Source organism: Oryzias latipes, chromosome 21 (genome assembly GCF_053564925.1).
Source record: "Oryzias latipes strain Hd-rR chromosome 21, Olatipes_Hd-rR_3.1".
Classification (NCBI taxonomy): domain Eukaryota; kingdom Metazoa; phylum Chordata; class Actinopteri; order Beloniformes; family Adrianichthyidae; genus Oryzias; species Oryzias latipes.
In genome coordinates, this window is record NC_136257.1 from 1396534 (window position 1) to 1417114 (window position 20581).

General features: G+C 47.2%; 1 protein-coding gene across 2 annotated transcripts in view; it reads right to left on the reverse strand.

The window, feature by feature from the left end:
- Window positions 1-395: 395 nt before the first annotated feature.
- kcnh3 (potassium voltage-gated channel, subfamily H (eag-related), member 3) overlaps window positions 396-20581 on the reverse strand; it is a 77868-nt gene continuing 57682 nt past the window's right edge. For both annotated transcript variants that reach the window (XM_078939034.1, XM_078939033.1), the window contains exons 6-15: window positions 14895-15052; window positions 12723-12924; window positions 11636-11998; window positions 10957-11156; window positions 8370-8619; window positions 6377-6591; window positions 4331-4587; window positions 4109-4191; window positions 3965-4017; window positions 396-1192 (exon numbers count right to left, since the gene is read on the reverse strand). In XM_078939034.1, the coding sequence (XP_078795160.1) occupies window positions 440-1192; window positions 3965-4017; window positions 4109-4191; window positions 4331-4587; window positions 6377-6591; window positions 8370-8619; window positions 10957-11156; window positions 11636-11998; window positions 12723-12924; window positions 14895-15052 (2534 nt within the window). In that variant the 3' untranslated portion in view covers window positions 396-439. The remainder of the gene's footprint in view (window positions 1193-3964; window positions 4018-4108; window positions 4192-4330; window positions 4588-6376; window positions 6592-8369; window positions 8620-10956; window positions 11157-11635; window positions 11999-12722; window positions 12925-14894; window positions 15053-20581) is intronic.

Consider the following 20581-nt stretch of genomic DNA (forward strand, 5'->3'; position numbering starts at 1 on the left):
AGTTCATACAAAACACGTCTTTATTTCAACCACAGCTTTATAGAAAATACATCTGAAAGTAGCCCCCCCCCCCCCACGCACAGTGGAGATGCTGTCATGCAGAAAAAAATCACATGCATTAACCCCCCCCCCCCCCCAATATCTGAGGCATATATTTGACAACAAGCCCCCCCCCCCCTCCAGTGTATTTGATCAAATGCATGCAAGCCCCCCCACTCCCAGAAAAGCCTCAGGAGGCGTCTAAAACTAACTGGGGGGGCACCTTTCCCTGAAGAAGGCACACATGGCTGAATGGCTAAAGCTGGGGGGGGGGGGGGGGGCTGTGTGTAAACAGTTACCTGTAAACTGGATTCTCTTTGGCTCCATCACCCCCACCCCCCCACCCCCCATCACCATCAAATGACTGCCCCCCCCCCGTGAGTCCATGCCCCCCCTTCCCTCATAAGCCCGGCTCTTCGTCAATGAAGCTGATGTGTTGGGTGGAGGAGGCGCCCCCCTCCCACCATGGCTCCCACCTCTGCATCTCCAGCTGGGAGTCACTCCTGGGGGGGGAGTCTGTTGTCCTCACCAAGTCCAGAGGCAGTGAGGGGGAGGAGGGATGGAGGGAGGCAGCGGGGCTGTGTCTCCGTCCTGGGGAGGACATGAGGGATGCGGGAGCTGAGCGGCGACAGGCCGATGCAGGGGGGCTGTTCTGTGTGGGAGGTGGGCGGGGCTGGCTGGAATGTGATGGGTGGGGGCTTTGGAATGAGGAGGAGGAGGGAGACACTGACAGAGATGGTGAAGGGGGGTGGGAGGCCAGGGGGGGCTGCTCCAAAGAGAGCAGAAGCAGCTCATAACTGGAGGGGGGGCTCTGGGAAGTGCCTGGGTATTCCTCATTAGGGGGTGGGCTGCCCCCTGTGTGGTCAGGAGGGGGCAGTGTTGATGTCGGGGAGGAGTCTGGGTTTTGTGTTGGGAGAAGGCACCCCCGCAGATCCACCGGCCCCCCATCCCCACCGTCCAACAGGGAATGGGGGGCACAGGAAGGTGGGGCCAGTGGGCAACTGCTGGACGGGAGGGGCCTGGCACTGCCCTGGCTGGGGGGGCTAACCAGAGGGGAGGGGGGGGCTTTTTGCAGTAGGAGGGGCTTCAGCAGGCGAGACACCTCCTGCAGCTCCTGACTGAGTCTGGACACCTGCTTGCTCAGACTGTGCACCTGGGGGGGGACAAAGACAGCAGGTCAGGGTCCAATGGGATGAAAGGATGCAGAAGCTACACCCCCCCCCCCATCTCCCCTGAACCCCCCCCCCCCCACACACACACACACACACACACAATTCAGAACAATAAATAGAAATAAACAGTGCAAACAGAGGATGAAGAGGGTGCAGGTAATGGACATATAAGGGAAAAGTTTAAGGGGGGAGGAATTAACCTCCTAAAGGTGGAAAGATTTCATGTAATCCATGGACACCAGTGAAGATCACAAATCATTGAAGAAAAAAGGTTCAGAGCACTGTCTAGAACAGGGGTCGGGAACCTATGGCTCGCGAGCCATATATGGCTCTTTTGATGGTCACATGTGGCTCGCAGACAAATCTTTAATTTTACTTTTTTTCATTAGACCAGTCCTTTTCGGGCGCGATGCGATGCCAGAGGCGCGCAGTAGTAGCGGTGCTTGGAGAAAAAACTATCAGTTTACTATTATCTATTATTTCACAGAGTTTGTACCACCCGGAAACCTGTGAATTGACGTGCCTAAAACTGCGCGCTCTTTCTCCGCGCAGTTGCGGAGACGGGAGTGTGAGGAAGAAAGCAGAGGGTGGGGGTGAGGGGTTGTGGGGACAGGCTGCAGGTGAATCGCGCAGGGATTGTAAAAACGTAAAACCCGCTGCCCGTCACTCACTGCAGCGTGTGAGTGTGTGTTTGGCTCCAGGTCCGCATGTGATCAGTCTTTGTCACATCTAAAGAACATTCAGACCAACGATCACGTTTAAAGTCTCAACGCCTGCATGAAGCAGAAACTCACCACGTATCAACCAGACTAGACCATCAGCAAAACTACCACGAGAAATACTCACCATTTATTAGCAACAGCATAACAATGTTATTAAAAAGGATCCACAGACTTATTGTACTTTATAAATGTTGAATTACATCAAATGCACACATTCACTTGTATATTTAGTTTTAAAAATATTGTCGCGGACTGAGTTTAACTTGGCTGTTGGGCCGCGTTAAAAGTTCTGGGGTTCATTGAAGGCATCAAGCAGAGATCTGATTGGCTCTCAGTTCTGTCGCTCAGCCTGTTGTTAGGTAATTTGGACCAATGGGGTTCAGCTATGGGCCGAATAAGGGAAATGGGAGGGCTGGAGCGGGAGCAGGTGAATATAAAGTTGGGAGAAGCGCTCTCTCTCGTCTCGGCAGGAGAGATTCAGGAGTTGATGAATTAGTTGTACGGCGTTTGTTGCGGTCTGCAGTAATCAGAATAAAGAACTTTAAAAGAGGTTAAGTCTCCGTGCCTCAGTGTGGGAAAGAGACACAACATTATTGTATGGCTCTTTCGAAATTACATTTAAAAATATTTGGCGTTTATGGCTCTCTCGGCCAAAAAGGTTCCCGACCCCTGGTCTAGTGGGTCTAGATGACCCACCTCCCAACGGTAAAGTGCCTAGGATAGAACAAGGGTTACAAAGTGTTCATGAGAACAGAGGGACAGAAACTGTTCTTAGGTTCCTGTTTGAAGTCACTCAGATGTTTTCAGTCCACTGCAGAAAAACCCAAAGAGTCGCAGTTTTAGAGTTTCACCGAGAAACAAGCTTTGAAAAAAAAAACACCTAAAGATTCATGGCTGCACTTTGCTGCTGAGCTCCATGTTAGTAGATGTAGCAGCAACACTATAAATTCAAGCTCAAGTCCAAGTCCCTCCCAGCAGCAAAAGACGACAAATTTGGGCTTTGAAGGACAAGAAACACTAAACCAAAAACTAAAGTCTGCACCCATAGCAGAGGGAGCTGATTGGTCAAAGTGTCTGTGAATGAACCAATGGACAACCTGAAGGTGAAGAAAGGCATGAAGGAACTACGGCAGACAACCTCAGGAGGTGAAAGGTGAACTCTACACCTTCCTCCTCAAAGCAGAACTCCATGGAAGAAGAGGAGGCAGACCTAGGATTCTTGGAGGACAGAATGTGACCCCCCCTTCATAAAAATGTCCAAGTAGAAGATGTGGAGGACTTCCGGTGATGCAGAAGTTATGGGGAATTGAACCTTCAAGTCTCACAAGGAAAACGAATCCTAAAGAAATCCACCCATCCATCCAGAAACCTCATGTAACCCTTGTTCTATCCTAGGCACTTTAACGTTGGGAGTTGGGTCATCTAGACCCACTAGACAGTGCTCTTAACCTTTTTTCTTCAATGATTTGTGATCTTCACTGGTGTCCATGGATTACATGAAATCTTTCCACCTTTATCCACCTTTGTCATGGTGGGGAGAACACCTCAATGGAAGGGGGGGGGGGGTCATATAGGATAGCACAAGGGTTAATCCTAATCTAAGATGAAGATAGTGACAGCAGAGTACAAAATAGTACAGAATGTCTAAAGTGATTTGGATCAGATTCAACCTGCTTCATGTCTGAGGAATGTTAGCTGTGATTCAGGAAGGACAGGGGAGTCAAAGGTGGAAGACTTCAGCCGAGCTCACTGGAGAATAAAGACATGTCGACGCATGGGCGGGCAAAGTGGGAATCAAACTTGCGATCTTCTCATCAGAGGTCAACCGCCCTTCCGCTGCACCACAGATACACTGATGATGATGTTGAGAGAGCTAACTCAGCGGACAGCCAGAAAGGTTCATGTGTGGATTTAACGAGCAGATTTCAGGCCAATGAGCAGCGCTCAACACGAGGACGGTTGAAATCCTAGTTTCCACTCTCACAGCCTCCATGGTCGGCGTATAAGCCCCGCCCATATTTGTACACGTACCTCCCCAGTCAGCTGGCAGACGCTCTGCTTGATCTCAGCCGTCTCTTTAGTTCCTGCAACACAAAATGTGTGCGTGTGATTGTGTGTTAAGCTGCTGGTCTGTGTGTGTGTGTGTGTGTGTGTGTGTGGTGGGGAGACCTGTACCTGGGTGGGGGGGCAGGCTGGGGCCAAACTCAAACCTCTGGGAGAGGCCGGACACGCTCTCGGTCTCGATTCCATCCACGAACCTGCAGGACAGACCAAAGTCAGGCCTGCTGGCACCACTTCAGTGCATGCGCATGCTTCCCCCCCGCAGCACATGTTTCCATGGAAACCAGAGCTGCAGCGTCTCCTCGGGCTCAGACACTGTGTGTGTGTGTGCGTCACCTTGGGCTGAGCTCCGGCGGCACGCCGCTGAAGCTGACCGCTGGTATCTGCAGCGTGCACGGACGCACATGCTCAGAGGGGGCCCGGAGGGGGCGCGGGGCCAACAGCGGGGACCGCAGCGGGGAGCCGAGAGCCCGGCCCAGGTGCAGCGGAGATCGAGGGGGGCGGGACGCGGTCCTCTGTTCCTCATCGCCCTCCTCATCCTCGCGGATGGATGGCAGCTTCTTCAGCAGAGAGCCGTTGCTGTCCGAGTCCATCTGAGGACACAGCAGGACACCTGCTGTCACTACAACCTGCCAGCAGGGGGCAGTGGAACCCAACAGATGAAGTCAACGGTGATCATCCCTCCAGATCATGCGTTAGAGATGTGTTACAGCTCATTTGTGTTACATTTGTCTGTGATGCACCTCCGTCAGGCACAGCTCTGCTGTCTTCTCCACAGATCATCATTATTCTCAGAGTCACAGTGAACAAATGTGACTGCAGCAAATGACAGAGCGCTCAGGAAACAGTCTGTCCCACTTCTCAGAACATGGAGGAGAGAAGATCCTCCTCCTCCTCCTGAGTTATTTTTATCCCTCAAAATCCAATCTTAGCAGCAGGGACCTGTGGCAGCCAGTCAGGGAGAGCCCTCCCCACTTCTATTCTTAGAAACAGGAGAGCTTAAAATAGCAGCACGTGTCTATTCGAGTCCTTTGCTGCACGTTGAAAGGCTGCAGCAGAGTTTAACCTCTGCAAAGTCCTGGTCAGAGGCAGTCCTGCTGCTGCTGGACGGGATGTCTCTACCTTACTCCCATCAGTGAAGACACACCTCAATGAGGTGTATTGATCTGATATTTGTTGATAATAAAGGCAGAACGGTGGCTTTAGCAGTCACCTGTTTTCTATAACTCTGCTTTGGTGAGCATCATTTCTGCTCTCCGGTCCATGATGATGCAGATTTAGACCTGATCACATCTTCACGTTTCTGCCGTATCAGGAGGAATTCTGGTCCACTCTTCTATGCAGATGACTCCTAAACGTTCAGACTCGGTGACCTTCACTTGGTAACTCTGAGCTTCAGCTCTCTCCATCTACAGGACTGAGGTCCAGAGTCTGGCTGGACCACTCCATGACCTTCCATGACCTTCTGCTTTCAGTGGAAGGGGTGTGGCCTTCCAACAAGCTCACTCCTAATTAGTGACAGCAGTTGCCATGGAAACACTGATTCAGTCCGACGCGGACCAATCACTGCTTACTAACCTCATCTGGCTCCAAACGGCGGCGTCTGTATCTCGGAGAAATGACGACTGAATTGACTTAATGCGGTTGGAGCCAGAAGTGAGTCGCTCACATTGGTTCAGTCCAGTTCTCTGATACAGTCCGGCTGTTGATGCAAACTTGCAAAAGAAGAGCGTGTTGGGCAAACAGAGAACAGCTGAGTTTGGACTGACGGAGAATTCTGAAGGTCCTAAGGCCAGGAGGAACCCGGAGGAACCAGGAGGAACCCGGAGGAACCAGGAGGAACCAGGAGGAACCCGGAGGAACCCGGAGGAACCCGGAGGAACCCGGAGGAACCAGGAGGAACCAGCATGCATCACTGCTCAAAATCATTGCAGATCCAAAGACATCTAAACTGAGACCAACGACAGCAGCCGTTATCGGCCTGACTGACGTTAGACCGGCAGAGCAGCAGCAAAGCTTCATGGGATTGTCTGAGGAGAAGGCGTCATGAAGGCTCCAGCAGTCGCGTCGTCTATTCAAGACTGAGCTGCAGGTTGTGACGCTGCACAGCGGCCAGCTCCAGCTATTTGGTTTTGGAGGAAATCGGTCAGAGCTGCAGCTGAAGGACGTCAGACGAACGGCAGACGCCGGCTCTGATTCAGCCTGAAGGCGGCAGAGGCCCGGTGCTGCAGAGCACTCCGGCAGCCTCTGCATTCGCCCCCCAACCCTGGAACTGCACAAAAGCCCCACATGACAACTGCGATCACGTCTGCCTGCAGAGACGAAGACGGCGAGAACAGCTGCTGGACCACGTTCCCCCTGACGGCGGCCACAGGTACTCACGTCGGCTCCGTGGCCCTCCCGCAGGTTGTAGGTGAGGTCGTGCTGGATCTCGCTCACAAACTTCTGCGCGTACTCGGGGTAGAGGCGCAGAACCTCACGCAGCCCCTTCAGGCTGATGTACTGCAGGTCGCAGTACGTCAGCGCCTTCACGTTGGCGTTGGTCTTAATCACCTGCTCTTTGGTCAGCGAGTCAGAACCAATCAGATCTCCTTTACCTGGGGAGGGGGTGCAGAAAAAGGAGGATGTCAGAAGGGTCTCACAGAGGGGAGGGGGGGACGCAGACTGAAGGAATCCTCAAAGCTTCAGAAGATGCAGCAGCCGTCTGGTGGAGGAGTGATGGACATCATGTGGATCCAGGCCAATAACCAGATTTAGAACTCTGTGTGAATTGTAGGGGGGGGGGGGGGGGTCTGGAGCTGCAAACGGATGAAACATCAATGCAAGTCAAAGGATGAAGATGGACAAGATCCTGAGAATCCGTCCGGCGTGTTTACATGACGTGTTTTATTCTGACCAGGTGTTCATTCAGATTACTTTGTCCACGTAAACAGAGCTACTGTTGAGCTGAAAACCAGACACTTACTAGAAACAGAAAATAAGACCTGGAGTGACTGACAGGAGACAGAACAAGACCAAAAACAAAAGTTCTGTATGCAACTACAGTTCTATGAACCCGGACGACCGCCGGAGGTGGTGCTTCAAACACTGGACGGCCAATGCCAACAAAGTCCTGAGGGGTCCAGAAAATGGGACACAGCCTCACCTCAGAGCGTCTACGTCCAAGACGCCATCCATCGGGTTGGGGTCAGGCACATTCACCCCTTAGAACCTGGGAAGGGGTACCATGGGACCAGGAGGCAGCCGCAGATGGAGTCCAATGGGACCCCATGGGCAGCAGCCCAGGATGTAGACACAGCCCAGGTAGAATGATGAGAGACCCCTGATGGCTCAGGGGTCTCTCATCATCAGGGGACCATCAGTAAAACTACGCATGCGCAAGAAGGATCATTCAGTCCTGGAAGCTCCGCCTCCAGCAGTCAGGAGGGACAAAACAGTACAGAAAAACCAGACCAAACCGCTCAATCCTCACAGCTACAGTACGATTAGAACATGAAGTATTGCTGTTGACGTGAAATGTCCGTGCTACTTGCTGCTGTAAATGAGGAAATTAGACAAAGGTTGTGTCTGAATTCCTTCCCTCCCCTCTACATAGAGCGTTCACCATTTACTAGCACCGTCCAAATCTACGATTCCAAAATCCAGAGCCCTAGAAATTTACCAGAAGTCTCTATGAAAAACCAGCATGCGTCGATGCTCACTACATTCAAGAATATAGACCACAATGCATTGCGTTTTTAACAGCTTTTGCAAAAACAATGTACTTTAATGTATTTTTATTAAAGCATCAATGTTTCCATCATCGGAGCACAGTGTATTCATAAAACACTCAAATCAGTTTGATTTTCACTTTGTGAAATCGCTGACGTCATATTTACTGTTTAAAATCAAAGTAGTGAGCAACTGCTTTAGTTGCAGCATTGGTGAGGTCAGACCCACACCTTACTAATGACCGGCGTGTGGCATGAGGGCCGCTGTGTGACGGCATCGCCCCGACATCACAAATGCACATGACTTCCATTATCCTCACAAATATGTCATGATACACTTAACACGCACCACAATGGTACGTTCCACCATTGGAACGTACCATTGAGGTGATCGCAGGGGCCTCAAGGCAAATGCAAGACACACCTGCGCTCCTCTTAAGAAGCAGCCCCCCCTCTCTACAGCTGTCTACGGGCCATGACGACCCAGACGCCCTCAGCACCGGTACTGGGTTGACGAATGCATGTGAGAAAGACATTGGAAAGGTCTTCTGTAAGGCAGACGTCCCAGTGAAACCTTCAACTACCCCCCAGCACTCAGCAGCAACACTGAAAGCATGGCTCAGTGAGAGAAAGTGAGAGAGCCATGAAAATACAATCGGACTCACCCAGAATAGCCAGCACGGTGTTGTCCTTCAGCACCTCCATGGACCCTGAGCACACAAAGTAGATGGCCTGCAGGGCGTCCCCCTGCCGGATGAGGAACTCTGCAGGAGCGCAGAAGGAGGTCTTGATGATGAGGGAGAGGGAGCGCAGGCAGCCTCTGCTGGCCGACTCAAACAGCGGCAGCTGGAGCAGCTCCTTGTTCAGGTGCATGGCGATGTCGGCGCGCAGCTCATCGGGGAAGTCCTTCAACAGCTGGGGAGTCAGACATGACATGGTCAGGGCTTTCAGGAGAGGGAAGCTCCTCTCCTGAGGCTCCTCCCTCCCATGATTTGCTCGTCCCTCTAAAGTTTGGCCCCTCCTTCGAAAGCTTGGCCCCTCCGTCTCCTGTTTGGCATCTCCTTCTCATAGCTGGCGCCTCCCTCTCATCATTGGCTCTTCCCTCTAAAGCTTGTCTCTGCCCTCTAAATCTTGGCTCCTCCCTCTCATGCTTGGCACCTCCCTCTCATAATTGGCTCTGCCCTCTAAAGCTTGGCTCCTCCCTCTCATTTCTGGCTCCTCCCTCTCATATCTGGCTCCTCCCTCTCATTTCTGGCTCCTCCCTCTAAAGCGTGGCTCCTCCCTCTCCTGCTTGGCTCCTCCCTCCCATGTCTGGCTACTCCCTCTCCTGCTTGGCACCTCCCTCTCATTCTTGGCTCCTCCCTCTAAAGCTTGGCTCCTCCATCTCATTTTTGTCTCCTCCCTCTCATCTTTGGCTCTTCCCTCTAAAGCTTGGCTCCTCCCTTTCATTTCTGGCTTCTCCTTCTAAAGCTTGGCTCCTCCCTCTCATGCTTGGCTCCTCCCTCTCATGCTTGGCTCCTCCCTCTCATAATTGGCTCTGCCCTCTAAAGCTTGGCTCCTCCCTCTCATGCTTGGCTCCTCCCTCTCATAATTGGCTCTGCCCTCTAAAGCTTGGCTCCTCCCTCTCATTTCTGGCTCCTCCCTCTCATTTCTGGCTTCTCCCTCTAAAGCGTGGCTCCTCCTTCTCCTGCTTGGCTCCTCCCTTCCAATGTCTGGCTACTCCCTCTCCTGCTTGGCACCTCCCTCTCATTCTTGGCTCCTCCCTCTCATTTTTGTCTCCTCCCTCTCATCATTGGCTCTTCCCTCTAAAGCTTGGCTCCTCCCTTTCATTTCTGGCTTCTCCTTCTAAAGCTTGGCTCCTCCCTCTCATGCTTGGCTCCTCCCTCTCATGCTTGGCTCTTCCCTCTCAGAATTGGCTCTGCCCTCTAAAGCTTGGCTCCTCCCTCTCATTTCTGGCTCCTCCCTCTCATATCTGGCTCCTCCCACTCATTTCTGGCTCCTCCCTCTAAAGCGTGGCTCCTCCCTCTCCTGCTTGGGTCCTCCCTCCCATGTCTGGCTACTCCCTCTCCTGCTTGGCACCTCCCTCTCATTCTTGGCTCCTCCCTCTAAAGCTTGGCTCCTCCCTCTCATTTTTGTCTCCTCCCTCTCATCATTGGCTCTTCCCTCTAAAGCTTGAATCCTCCCTTTCATTCTTGGCTCGTCCCTCTCCTGCTTGGGTCCTCCCTCCCATGTCCAGCTCCTCCTTCTCCTGTTTTGCACCTCCCTCTCATCATTGGCTCTGCCCTCTAAAGCTTGGCTCCTCCCTTTCATTTCTGGCTTCTCCTTCTAAAGCTTGGCTCCTCCCTTTCATTTCTGGCTTCTCCTTCTAAAGCTTGGCTCCTCCCTTTCATGCTTGGCTCCTCCCTTTCATTTCTGGCTTCTCCTTCTAAAGCTTGGCTCCTCCCTCTCATCATTGGCTCCTCCCTCTCATGCTGGTCATCAGCCTGCTTACACTCTCCCATAGAATTGTTCCAGTCTTTAACCAGCATCGTATTTTGGTGCTTGGTGGCCCCTCTGGCAGGACCTGCAGCGACGAGGCTGGATGTCAGACCTCCTTATGCTCTTCACTCCCAGATCCTGGAGGTTCTCTCTTAAAAACACTGTGGAGGGGGTGGAGTGTTCTTGGGAAACTGTTTGGTCCCAGACTGTGGAGTTATGGGACTGTCAACACAAATGGGCTGATTGTGTCGGACAACCATGTGGGGCCACCTAGCAACTCTATGAGACCAGAGCTAGGAGCTGAACCGCTGTGTAGTGGTCAGCACTCACAACCCCTTTCCGGTTCAAATCCCACTCCTTGTGGACTGTGTATGTTCACCTTGTGCATGTGGCGGTGTTTCTTCTGACAGCACATACTTGGTCTATAGTATACATACATAATATACTTATACTTAAGTATACTTCATAAAATAAACTTCAAGGGGTACTGAGGAATCCTTTCTCATCACTTCATTGTGTGTGAGTAAACTCAGAAATAGTCATAAACCTTCTTTCTAGGTAAGAATGAAGTTTATAGTAGATCGTTTTAAAATCATGGTCAAAACTTATTGGAGCGTTTTTGTTTGTATGAACAGTTTGAAAACGAGGCCGGACGTCTCCCATTTCTTTGGTGTCTTTTGTAGTTACGAGCTTCCCAAAGGCTCAACCAGTCTGTGAACTGGAATGAAGCCTCCATGTAGGATTGTTGAAGATGTAAGCCCGCTGTCTCCTCACCTCATTGACATCTATGCCGTTATTGACTGACCACGTGGTCTGGAAACACTCCAACATGCGCTGCTCCAAAGCTTTGGGAAGCCGGTGGACCCGGATGAAGTCCTTCAAGTCTTTGGTGCGAGTGTGGTAGAGCGAGCGGCGCGAGTACATCCTCTGGATGATGGCGGTCACGTTACCAAAGACCACAGCGTGCATCAGTGCTGCAGAAACAGGAACATAAGAATGAGTTCACTGGCTGGCTGGCTGGCTGGCTGGCTGGTTTGTTGGTGATGTGGCTGGCTGGCTAACTGGTGGGTCGTAAGCTGTTGGCCTTCGATGTTATTCATAGCAGAATTGTTTGTTTTATTCTGTTTGTCTCAACCTTTTTGAAGATGGAGTTTACTGAAAGGACGAGTGTCCTGCACAGCTTTTTGCATCTGAAAAGGTGAGTAGTTTGGATGAAAGCAACAGTGGTTGGTGTTGGCAGCCTGGAAACAAACAGAAGCGGCAGAACCAGGAGAAAGCTCAGAGCGGCCATGTTCCTTTCAGAACGCACAGGTTTGCAGTGTCTGGGCTCTGACAGCAGACACTGTGCTTCAGAATCAGCATCTTCCATGAGAAGCACATTCAAAGACCAGTCCATCCTGGTTTTTATCTGAAAACAAGACCTCAGCGTGTTCCCGTCTCGCCGTCATCTCACCTCCTATCAGCATCGTACAGATGGAGAATATCTTCTCAGAGTCTGTGTTGGCCGACACATTTCCAAAGCCCACACTGGTCAGACTGCTCAGTGCGAAGTACAGCGAAGTCACGTAGCTGCTGCGCATGGAGGGGCCACCCCCCAGCATCTTCAGAGCGCTCGTCTCTGACGCGCCCGCTACTCCAGTATTGTTCCCAAAATCTTGGCTGGAGTTCCAGGTTCCCGGCCTCGCGGCTTCTGACCCCGACACGTTCCACTGGCTGCTGTTGGAGGGAAGGCTGCTTGCAGCGGCGGGGGCTGCCGTCATCAAGGGGGACAGGAAGTAGGGTGTGCCCAGGCGCTTTGCCAACTCATGGAGCCAACCTGAGGGAGCCAGGGAGACAAGACAAGACAGCTTTGTGTTAACATCGTAGGTGGAGGCGGGCTTTTGTGATCCACTTTGAGGTTAAGAGCTTCAGGGTTTTTCACTGACATCATCGTAAAGGACAGACAAAGAGCTTTTCTCTGTCTGTAACTCATTATGGACACAGTGTTGTTGCTCTTCACTGCACTGTTACAAAGATAAAGAACAGAAACAAAAAAACTCCTTAATGTCACTTAAGAAACACACAAACAAATGAAACTAAATCCCCAAATAAAGTGACGAGGCCACACAGGGAAAGGATTGAACCAGAGGACATCTTTAGCATGAAACACCATCATAAACAACAGAAAAACCATTGAAAAAGAAAGCAGTGCATCAAAGTCAGACAAATCCACACAAACCATCCCTCGTGAACAGAGGTAGCTGTTAGAGGATCCTTCTATCTCACAGGAACACGGCTCTCCTCCGGTCCTGGAACGCCTCTCTCTGGCTGAGACGGTTTCTGTGACTCGCTTTGCTATAAAGATCCATCATTATTGTTTATGTCACGCTTTCAGTTGGTTACAGATATTTTTTCTTCTTCTTGCAGCTGACTTCAGAGGGACTTCCAAGTATATTCTTTATTTCAGAAACCTTGGAAGCTGGCAGAGCTGCTCAGCAGTCTGCTGATGCCGTTACACCTCTGGACCTCTGCTGCACCGTTAGGGATACAGAAGAACTAACCGATGTCCCAGGAGCCTGGGCTCTCGATCTCCCGGCGACCAATGAAGTACCACACGCAGGCCATCCAGTGGGCCAGCAGGGCAAACATGGACATGAGCAGCGTGAGGACCACAGCGCTGTACTGGGAGTAGCGCTCCAGCTTCTGAAGCAGCCGCAGGAGTCGCAGCAGCCGCACCGTCTTCAGCAGGTGGACGCCAAAGTACTGGAAACACAATCACAGCCGATCAGTTATACAGTGTTCTGACTCTGAAACGCAGCTGAAGAGCCAGAGGAAAGCTTTTCTGACTGCTGCAACGATGAACAATGCACCGCAATGGTCACCGGAATTAGGACATGATTACTAGAGGCGGCGGTGGGTCACGGGTAAGGCGGTGGGTTCCTCCTGCCCACCCATGTGTGCCTAAGCATGACGCTGACTAGCACTGATGCCACCATCGGTGCGAGGGGAAAAAGTGCCTTCCCCAAGAGGCAGAGTTGCTCTGTTCTATTGTTGATGAGAAGATCTTCCAAGCTCTCCAAAAGGCGGCACTCCTCTTAGCTCAACGCACCAAAGAATGCGGTTCTGTTTCTCCAGAGAAAACAAGAAGAGAAGATCGTCCTCGTGCCATCACACAGGTTCTGTGGCGCTTCATAGACACTCTAGACATGACACTCGTAGGGAGGGGGCACAGGATGCAGGAGGAAAATACAACACTGCTAAACATCTAGCTGCAGAGCCAGAGTGCTTTTAATTCCAGATTCCTTCTAGTCTTAAAGGGGGCGGGGCTCAGCATCAGACCCGCATGCTTTCAAAGTCTAAAGAAAGTTGAGTTGGACTCATACCGTCTGCACACAGACTAATGTTGAGGGGCTTTTCCTGTTGCCAATAAAGTTCTAACCATGAGATGGTCCTGCTCTCCAGACTCTCCTCGCTGCAGGAAGAGGAGACGATGGCAGCTATGGATGTCAACCTGTTTGATTCAGGCAGAGACCAGTCTGTGTCTCAGGTTTTTATCCTCCATCATTCAGGGTGCAACACTTGGACCTAAAGCCCTGGAGCATGAATGGATGGATGACTTAGTGCTCTTGAGCAGCAGAGGCAGCATTTCTTCGTTTTGGTGCCTTCCTGCTGGCCCAGGAAACACTGATTGGTTGGGATTTCCGGTCTGCATCACAGATGAACTGTAAGACATTCCACCCCCATCCAGGTACCATGGCTCTATGGGCCTGTCCCATGAGAGGTTGAGCCCCCCCCCCCCCCCCCCCCCCCCCCCAGAGAATCAACCAAAAGTGACAGGACAGATGTTTCTATGCATCCGGATTTGCAAGTAGAACTTTGACTTCTTTGGTACTGAAATGAAATAAATCATGAAAATCTCACTGATGTTTCATGTCAGGTCCTTCACAATAAAACTTTTTACCGAAATGTCAGAGGTCAAAATTCTTGGGAATTTGGGAGATTTTGCCGTAAATCTACTGTTAGAATGTGTTGATTGACAGCTTTATTGACCCGTGAAGGAAGTTTTCTCTGAGTCAGCAGGGAGCTACACCAAGCAGACGAGACCAGAGGAGAAACACGCAGATAAACGTCCCACACGCCTTCAGACGGCTGATTTGCTCCTGCAGGGTTTTCATGGTCCAGCTTCAGAAATGAGATTCTTCTTCCCAAAGTGTTTTATGGAGTGATCGGGTTAATTCTGGTTTTATGTGGTAACTCTCTGAGATCTCTCGCTGATCTGTCTTTGGCTGAGATGCACAGCGACCCCAGGAGGCCTTAAAGACCCTCTGGGTGTGCGTGGGCTTAAGTCTATGGCTCAGGCTTGCTCAGTAGCACAGATAGCAGGGCTCTAGCTGATTAAACAGCTTTGTAACATTCAGTCTGGATTACATTAAAAAAGAGTAACAAAGATGAAAGCTGGAGGTGATCAGACCAGAACACGGAGTCAGGAAGGTCAGAAAAACTGCAGATAAACTCGGAAACTGGATCAGACTGACTTTATGACTGACATACATGATGATGTATGCTTGAACATCAATGTCAACTTTAAATAAAGGCGGGTTTCTTTCCTCTACAACAAAACACACAGCAGGACAAGAAATGAGAAAACAGAAGGCGGTCAGAGCAACGCCTGCCCCGTTCTGTCTTCATTGGCATCTGTGTTCGTGTTGGATGGAATTTGTTCTCAGACTCACCACGCTGATGTTGAAGGCATACAGCAGGTCAAAGGGCAAGGCGGCGATCAGGTCCACAAACAGCCAGGTGGTGGCGTAGTGGACGCAGATGGAGCGGGCGTCATACACCACTTGACCAGACATGCTCACAAATGTCGTCCGAAAGTTCAGCAGGATGTCTGCAGAGGACAAAAACAAGTGTGCAGCTCCAGAAACACACCAGTACCACACTGTGATAGATGCTGGCTTTTCTGTAGTCCAGCTGCCTCACGTATTTAGGTTCCACTGGAGATGGAACCGTTTTCTGTCCTGTTTTTCGCTGCAAACACATTCAGAAAAAACATTTTAGCTCTGGAGGCTGCTGTCAGGACAAAGCGCTGAAAACACGGCGTCGGAACCATCACATCTGGGGCTTTGTTGGTGTTTCTGTGAACCATCAGAGTTTGAGACATGATGATGAATTCCAGAACAGACCTGGTCTGCCGGCCCGTCAGGATCACTGTGGGAAGGTCTGAAAGCGGGGAAACTGAGCCCCAAGACCTGTTGGATTTTGCACCTCCAAGTTTGAGGCCATTGTTCTTGTTGGGGTAGGTGTGGAGTTCATGCATCAAGTGGATGGGTTTTTGTATTTTGGGCTCTTGTTCACAAGGAAGGACAGGACGGAGCGTGAGATTGACGAACTGCAGCAGCTGCACCAATGCTGTATTGATCTGTTGCACTGAAGAGGGAAGTGGAGTGAAAAGCAAAGCTCTCAGTTTACCGGTCAGTCTGTGTTCCTAACCTCAGCTACAAACATTCATGAGTTGTTGAGCAATGCTGGTGAGTCTTCGTGCTACTTTGGTTTGCATCGTCAGGCAGGACCGACGGCTTCATTTCATGTTCAATCCCCTCTTCCTGGTGTTGCTTGAGAGCTGCTGTCTCCAGCTGCCTTTCTGGAGTCTTCTGTATAGTTTTCTACAGTCTTCTGTAGAGTTTTCTAGTCTTCTGTATAGTTTTCTACAGTCTTCTGTAGAGTTTTCTAGTCTTCTGTATAGTTTTCTACAGTCTTCTGTAGAGTTTTCTAGTCTTCTGTATAGTTTTCTACAGTCTTCTGCAGAGTTTTCTAGTCTTCTGTATAGTTTTCTACAGTCTTCTGTAGAGTTTTCTAGTCTTCTGTATAGTTTTCTACAGTCTTCTGTAGAGTTTTCTAGTCTTGTGCAGAGTTTTCTACAGTCTTCTGTAGAGTTTTCTAGTCTTCTGTATAGTTTTCTACAGTCTTCTGTAGAGTTTTCTAGTCTTCTGTATAGTTTTCTACAGTCTTCTGTAGAGTTTTCTAGTCTTCTGTATAGTTTTCTACAGTCTTCTGCAGAGTTTTCTAGTCTTCTGTATAGTTTTCTACAGTCTTCTGTAGAGTTTTCTAGTCTTCTGTATAGTTTTCTACAGTCTTCTGTAGAGTTTTCTAGTCTTGTGCAGAGTTTTCTACAGTCTTCTGTAGAGTTTTCTAGTCTTCTGTAGAGTTTTCTACAGTCTTCTGTAGAGTTTTCTAGTCTTCTGTAGAGTTTTCTACAGTTTTCTGTAGAGTTTTCTAGTCTTCTGTATAGTTTTCTACAGTCTTCTGTATAGTTTTCTACAGTCTTCTGTAGAGTTTTCTAGTCTTCTGTATAGTTTTCTACAGTCTTCTGTAGAGTTTTCTAGTCTTCTGTAGAGTTTTCTACAGTCTTCTGTAGAGTTTTCTAGTCTTCTGTAGAGTTTTCTACAGTCTTCTGTAAAGTTTTCTAGTCTTCTGTAGAGTTTTCTACAGTCTTCTGTAGAGTTTTCTAGTCTTCTGTATAGTTTTCTACAGTCTTCTGTAGAGTTTTCTACAGTCTTCTGTAGAGTTTTCTAGTCTTCTGTATAGTTTTCTACAGTCTTCTGTAGAGTTTTCTAGTCTTCTGTATAGTTTTCTACAGTCTTCTGTAGAGTTTTCTAGTCTTCTGTATAGTTTTCTACAGTCTTCTGTAGAGTTTTCTAGTCTTCTGTATAGTTTTCTACAGTCTTCTGTAGAGTTTTCTAGTCTTCTGTAGAGTTTTCTAGTCTTCTGTATAGTTTTCTACAGTCTTCTGTAGAGTTTTCTAGTCTTCTGTAGAGTTTTCTACAGTCTTCTGTAGAGTTTTCTACAGTCTTCTGTAGAGTTTTCTAGTCTTCTGTATAGTTTTCTACAGTCTTCTGTAGAGTTTTCTAGTCTTCTGTATAGTTTTCTACAGTCTTCTGTAGAGTTTTCTAGTCTTCTGTATAGTTTTCTACAGTCTTCTGTAGAGTTTTCTAGTCTTCTGTATAGTTTTCTACAGTCTTCTGTAGAGTTTTCTAGTCTTCTGTATAGTTTTCTACAGTCTTCTGTAGAGTTTTCTAGTCTTCTGTATAGTTTTCTACAGTCTTCTGTAGAGTTTTCTAGTCTTCTGTATAGTTTTCTACAGTCTTCTGTAGAGTTTTCTAGTCTTCTGTAGAGTTTTCTACAGTCTTCTGCAGAGTTTTCTAGTCTTCTGTATAGTTTTCTACAGTCTTCTGTAGAGTTTTCTAGTCTTCTGTATAGTTTTCTACAGTCTTCTGTAGAGTTTTCTAGTCTTCTGCAGAGTTTTCTACAGTCTTCTGTAGAGTTTTCTAGTCTTCTGTATAGTTTTCTACAGTCTTCTGTAGAGTTTTCTAGTCTTCTGTAGAGTTTTCTAGTCTTCTGTAGAGTTTTCTACAGTCTTCTGTAGAGTTTTCTAGTCTTCTGTAGAGTTTTCTACAGTCTTCTGTAGAGTTTTCTACAGGCTTCTGTAGAGTTTTCTAGTCTTCTGTATAGTTTTCTACAGTCTTCTGTAGAGTTTTCTAGTCTTCTGTATAGTTTTCTACAGTCTTCTGTAGAATTTTCTAGTATTCTGTATAGTTTTCTACAGTCTTCTGTAGAGTTTTCTAGTCTTCTGTATAGTTTTCTACAGTCTTCTGTAGAGTTTTCTAGTCTTCTGTATAGTTTTCTACAGTCTTCTGTAGAGTTTTCTAGTCTTCTGTATAGTTTTCTACAGTCTTCTGTAGAGTTTTCTAGTCTTCTGTATAGTTTTCTACAGTCTTCTGTAGAGTTTTCTAGTCTTCTGTAGAGTTTTCTACAGTCTTCTGCAGAGTTTTCTAGTCTTCTGTATAGTTTTCTACAGTCTTCTGTAGAGTTTTCTAGTCTTCTGTATAGTTTTCTACAGTCTTCTGTAGAGTTTTCTAGTCTTCTGCAGAGTTTTCTACAGTCTTCTGTAGAGTTTTCTAGTCTTCTGTAGAGTTTTCTACAGTCTTCTGTAGAGTTTTCTAGTCTTCTGTATAGTTTTCTACAGTCTTCTGTAGAGTTTTCTAGTCTTCTGTATAGTTTTCTACAGTCTTCTGTAGAGTTTTCTAGTCTTCTGTATAGTTTTCTACAGTCTTCTGTAGAGTTTTCTAGTCTTCTGTATAGTTTTCTACAGTCTTCTGTAGAGTTTTCTAGTCTTCTGTATAGTTTTCTACAGTCTTCTGTAGAGTTTTCTAGTCTTCTGCAGAGTTTTCTACAGTCTTCTGTAGAGTTTTCTAGTCTTCTGTAGAGTTTTCTACAGTCTTCTGTAGAGTTTTCTAGTCTTCTGTAGAGTTTTCTACAGTCTTCTGTAGAGTTTTCTAGTCTTCTGTAGAGTTTTCTACAGTCTTCTGTAGAGTTTTCTAGTCTTCTGTATAGTTTTCTACAGTCTTCTGTAGAGTTTTCTACAGTCTTCTGTAGAGTTTTCTAGTCTTCTGTATAGTTTTCTACAGTCTTCTGTAGAGTTTTCTAGTCTTCTGTATAGTTTTCTACAGTCTTCTGTAGAGTTTTCTAGTCTTCTGTATAGTTTTCTACAGTCTTCTGTAGAGTTTTCTAGTCTTCTGTATAGTTTTCTAGTCTTCTGTAGAGTTTTCTAGTCTTCTGTAGAGTTTTCTACAGTCTTCTGTAGAGTTTTCTACAGTCTTCTGTAGAGTTTTCTAGTCTTCTGTATAGTTTTCTACAGTCTTCTGTAGAGTTTTCTACAGTCTTCTGTATAGTTTTCTAGTCTTCTGTATAGTTTTCTACAGTCTTCTGTAGAGTTTTCTAGTCTTCTGTATAGTTTTCTACAGTCTTCTGTAGAGTTTTCTAGTCTTCTGTATAGTTTTCTACAGTCTTCTGTAGAGTTTTCTAGTCTTCTGTATAGTTTTCTACAGTCTTCTGTAGAGTTTTCTAGTCTTCTGTATAGTTTTCTACAGTCTTCTGTAGAGTTTTCTAGTCTTCTGTATAGTTTTCTACAGTCTTCTGTAGAGTTTTCTAGTCTTCTGTATAGTTTTCTACAGTCTTCTGTAGAGTTTTCTAGTCTTCTGTATAGTTTTCTACAGTCTTCTGTAGAGTTTTCTAGTCTTCTGTATAGTTTTTTACAGTCTTCTGCAGAGTTTTCTAGTCTTCTGTATAGTTTTCTACAGTCTTCTGTAGAGTTTTCTAGTCTTCTGTATAGTTTTCTACAGTCTTCTGTAGAGTTTTCTAGTCTTCTGCAGAGTTTTCTACAGTCTTCTGTAGAGTTTTCTAGTCTTCTGTAGAGTTTTCTACAGTCTTCTGTAGAGTTTTCTAGTCTTCTGTAGAGTTTTCTACAGTCTTCTGTAGAGTTTTCTAGTCTTCTGTAGAGTTTTCTACAGTCTTCTGTAGAGTTTTTTAGTCTTCTGTATAGTTTTCTACAGTCTTCTGTAGAGTTTTCTAGTCTTCTGTATAGTTTTCTACGGTCTTCTGTATAGTTTTCTAGTCTTCTGTATAGTTTTCTACAGTCTTCTGTAGAGTTTTCTAGTCTTCTGTATAGTTTTCTACAGTCTTCTGTAGAGTTTTCTAGTCTTCTGTATAGTTTTCTACAGTCTTCTGTAGAGTTTTCTAGTCTTCTGTATAGTTTTCTACAGTCTTCTGTAGAGTTTTCTAGTCTTCTGTATAGTTTTCTACAGTCTTCTGTAGAGTTTTCTAGTCTTCTGTATAGTTTTTTACAGTCTTCTGCAGAGTTTTCTAGTCTTCTGTATAGTTTTCTACAGTCTTCTGTAGAGTTTTCTAGTCTTCTGTATAGTTTTCTACAGTCTTCTGTAGAGTTTTCTAGTCTTCTGCAGAGTTTTCTACAGTCTTCTGTAGAGTTTTCTAGTCTTCTGTAGAGTTTTCTACAGTCTTCTGTAGAGTTTTCTAGTCTTCTGTAGAGTTTTCTACAGTCTTCTGTAGAGTTTTCTAGTCTTCTGTAGAGTTTTCTACAGTCTTCTGTAGAGTTTTCTAGTCTTCTGTATAGTTTTTTACAGTCTTCTGTAGAGTTTTCTACAGTCTTCTGTAGAGTTTTCTAGTCTTCTGTATAGTTTTCTACAGTCTTCTGTAGAGTTTTCTAGTCTTCTGTATAGTTTTCTACAGTCTTCTGTAGAGTTTTCTAGTCTTCTGTATAGTTTTCTACAGTCTTCTGTAGAGTTTTCTAGTCTTCTGTATAGTTTTCTACAGTCGTCTACAGAGTTTTCTAGTCTTCTGTATAGTTTTCTACAGTCTTCTGTAGAGTTTTCTAGTCTTCTGTAGAGTTTTCTAGTCTTCTGTAGAGTTTTCTACAGTCTTCTGTAGAGTTTTCTAGTCTTCTGTATAGTTTTCTACAGTCTTCTGTAGAGTTTTCTACAGTCTTCTGTAGAGTTTTCTAGTCTTCTGTATAGTTTTCTACAGTCTTCTGTAGAGTTTTCTAGTCTTCTGTATAGTTTTCTAC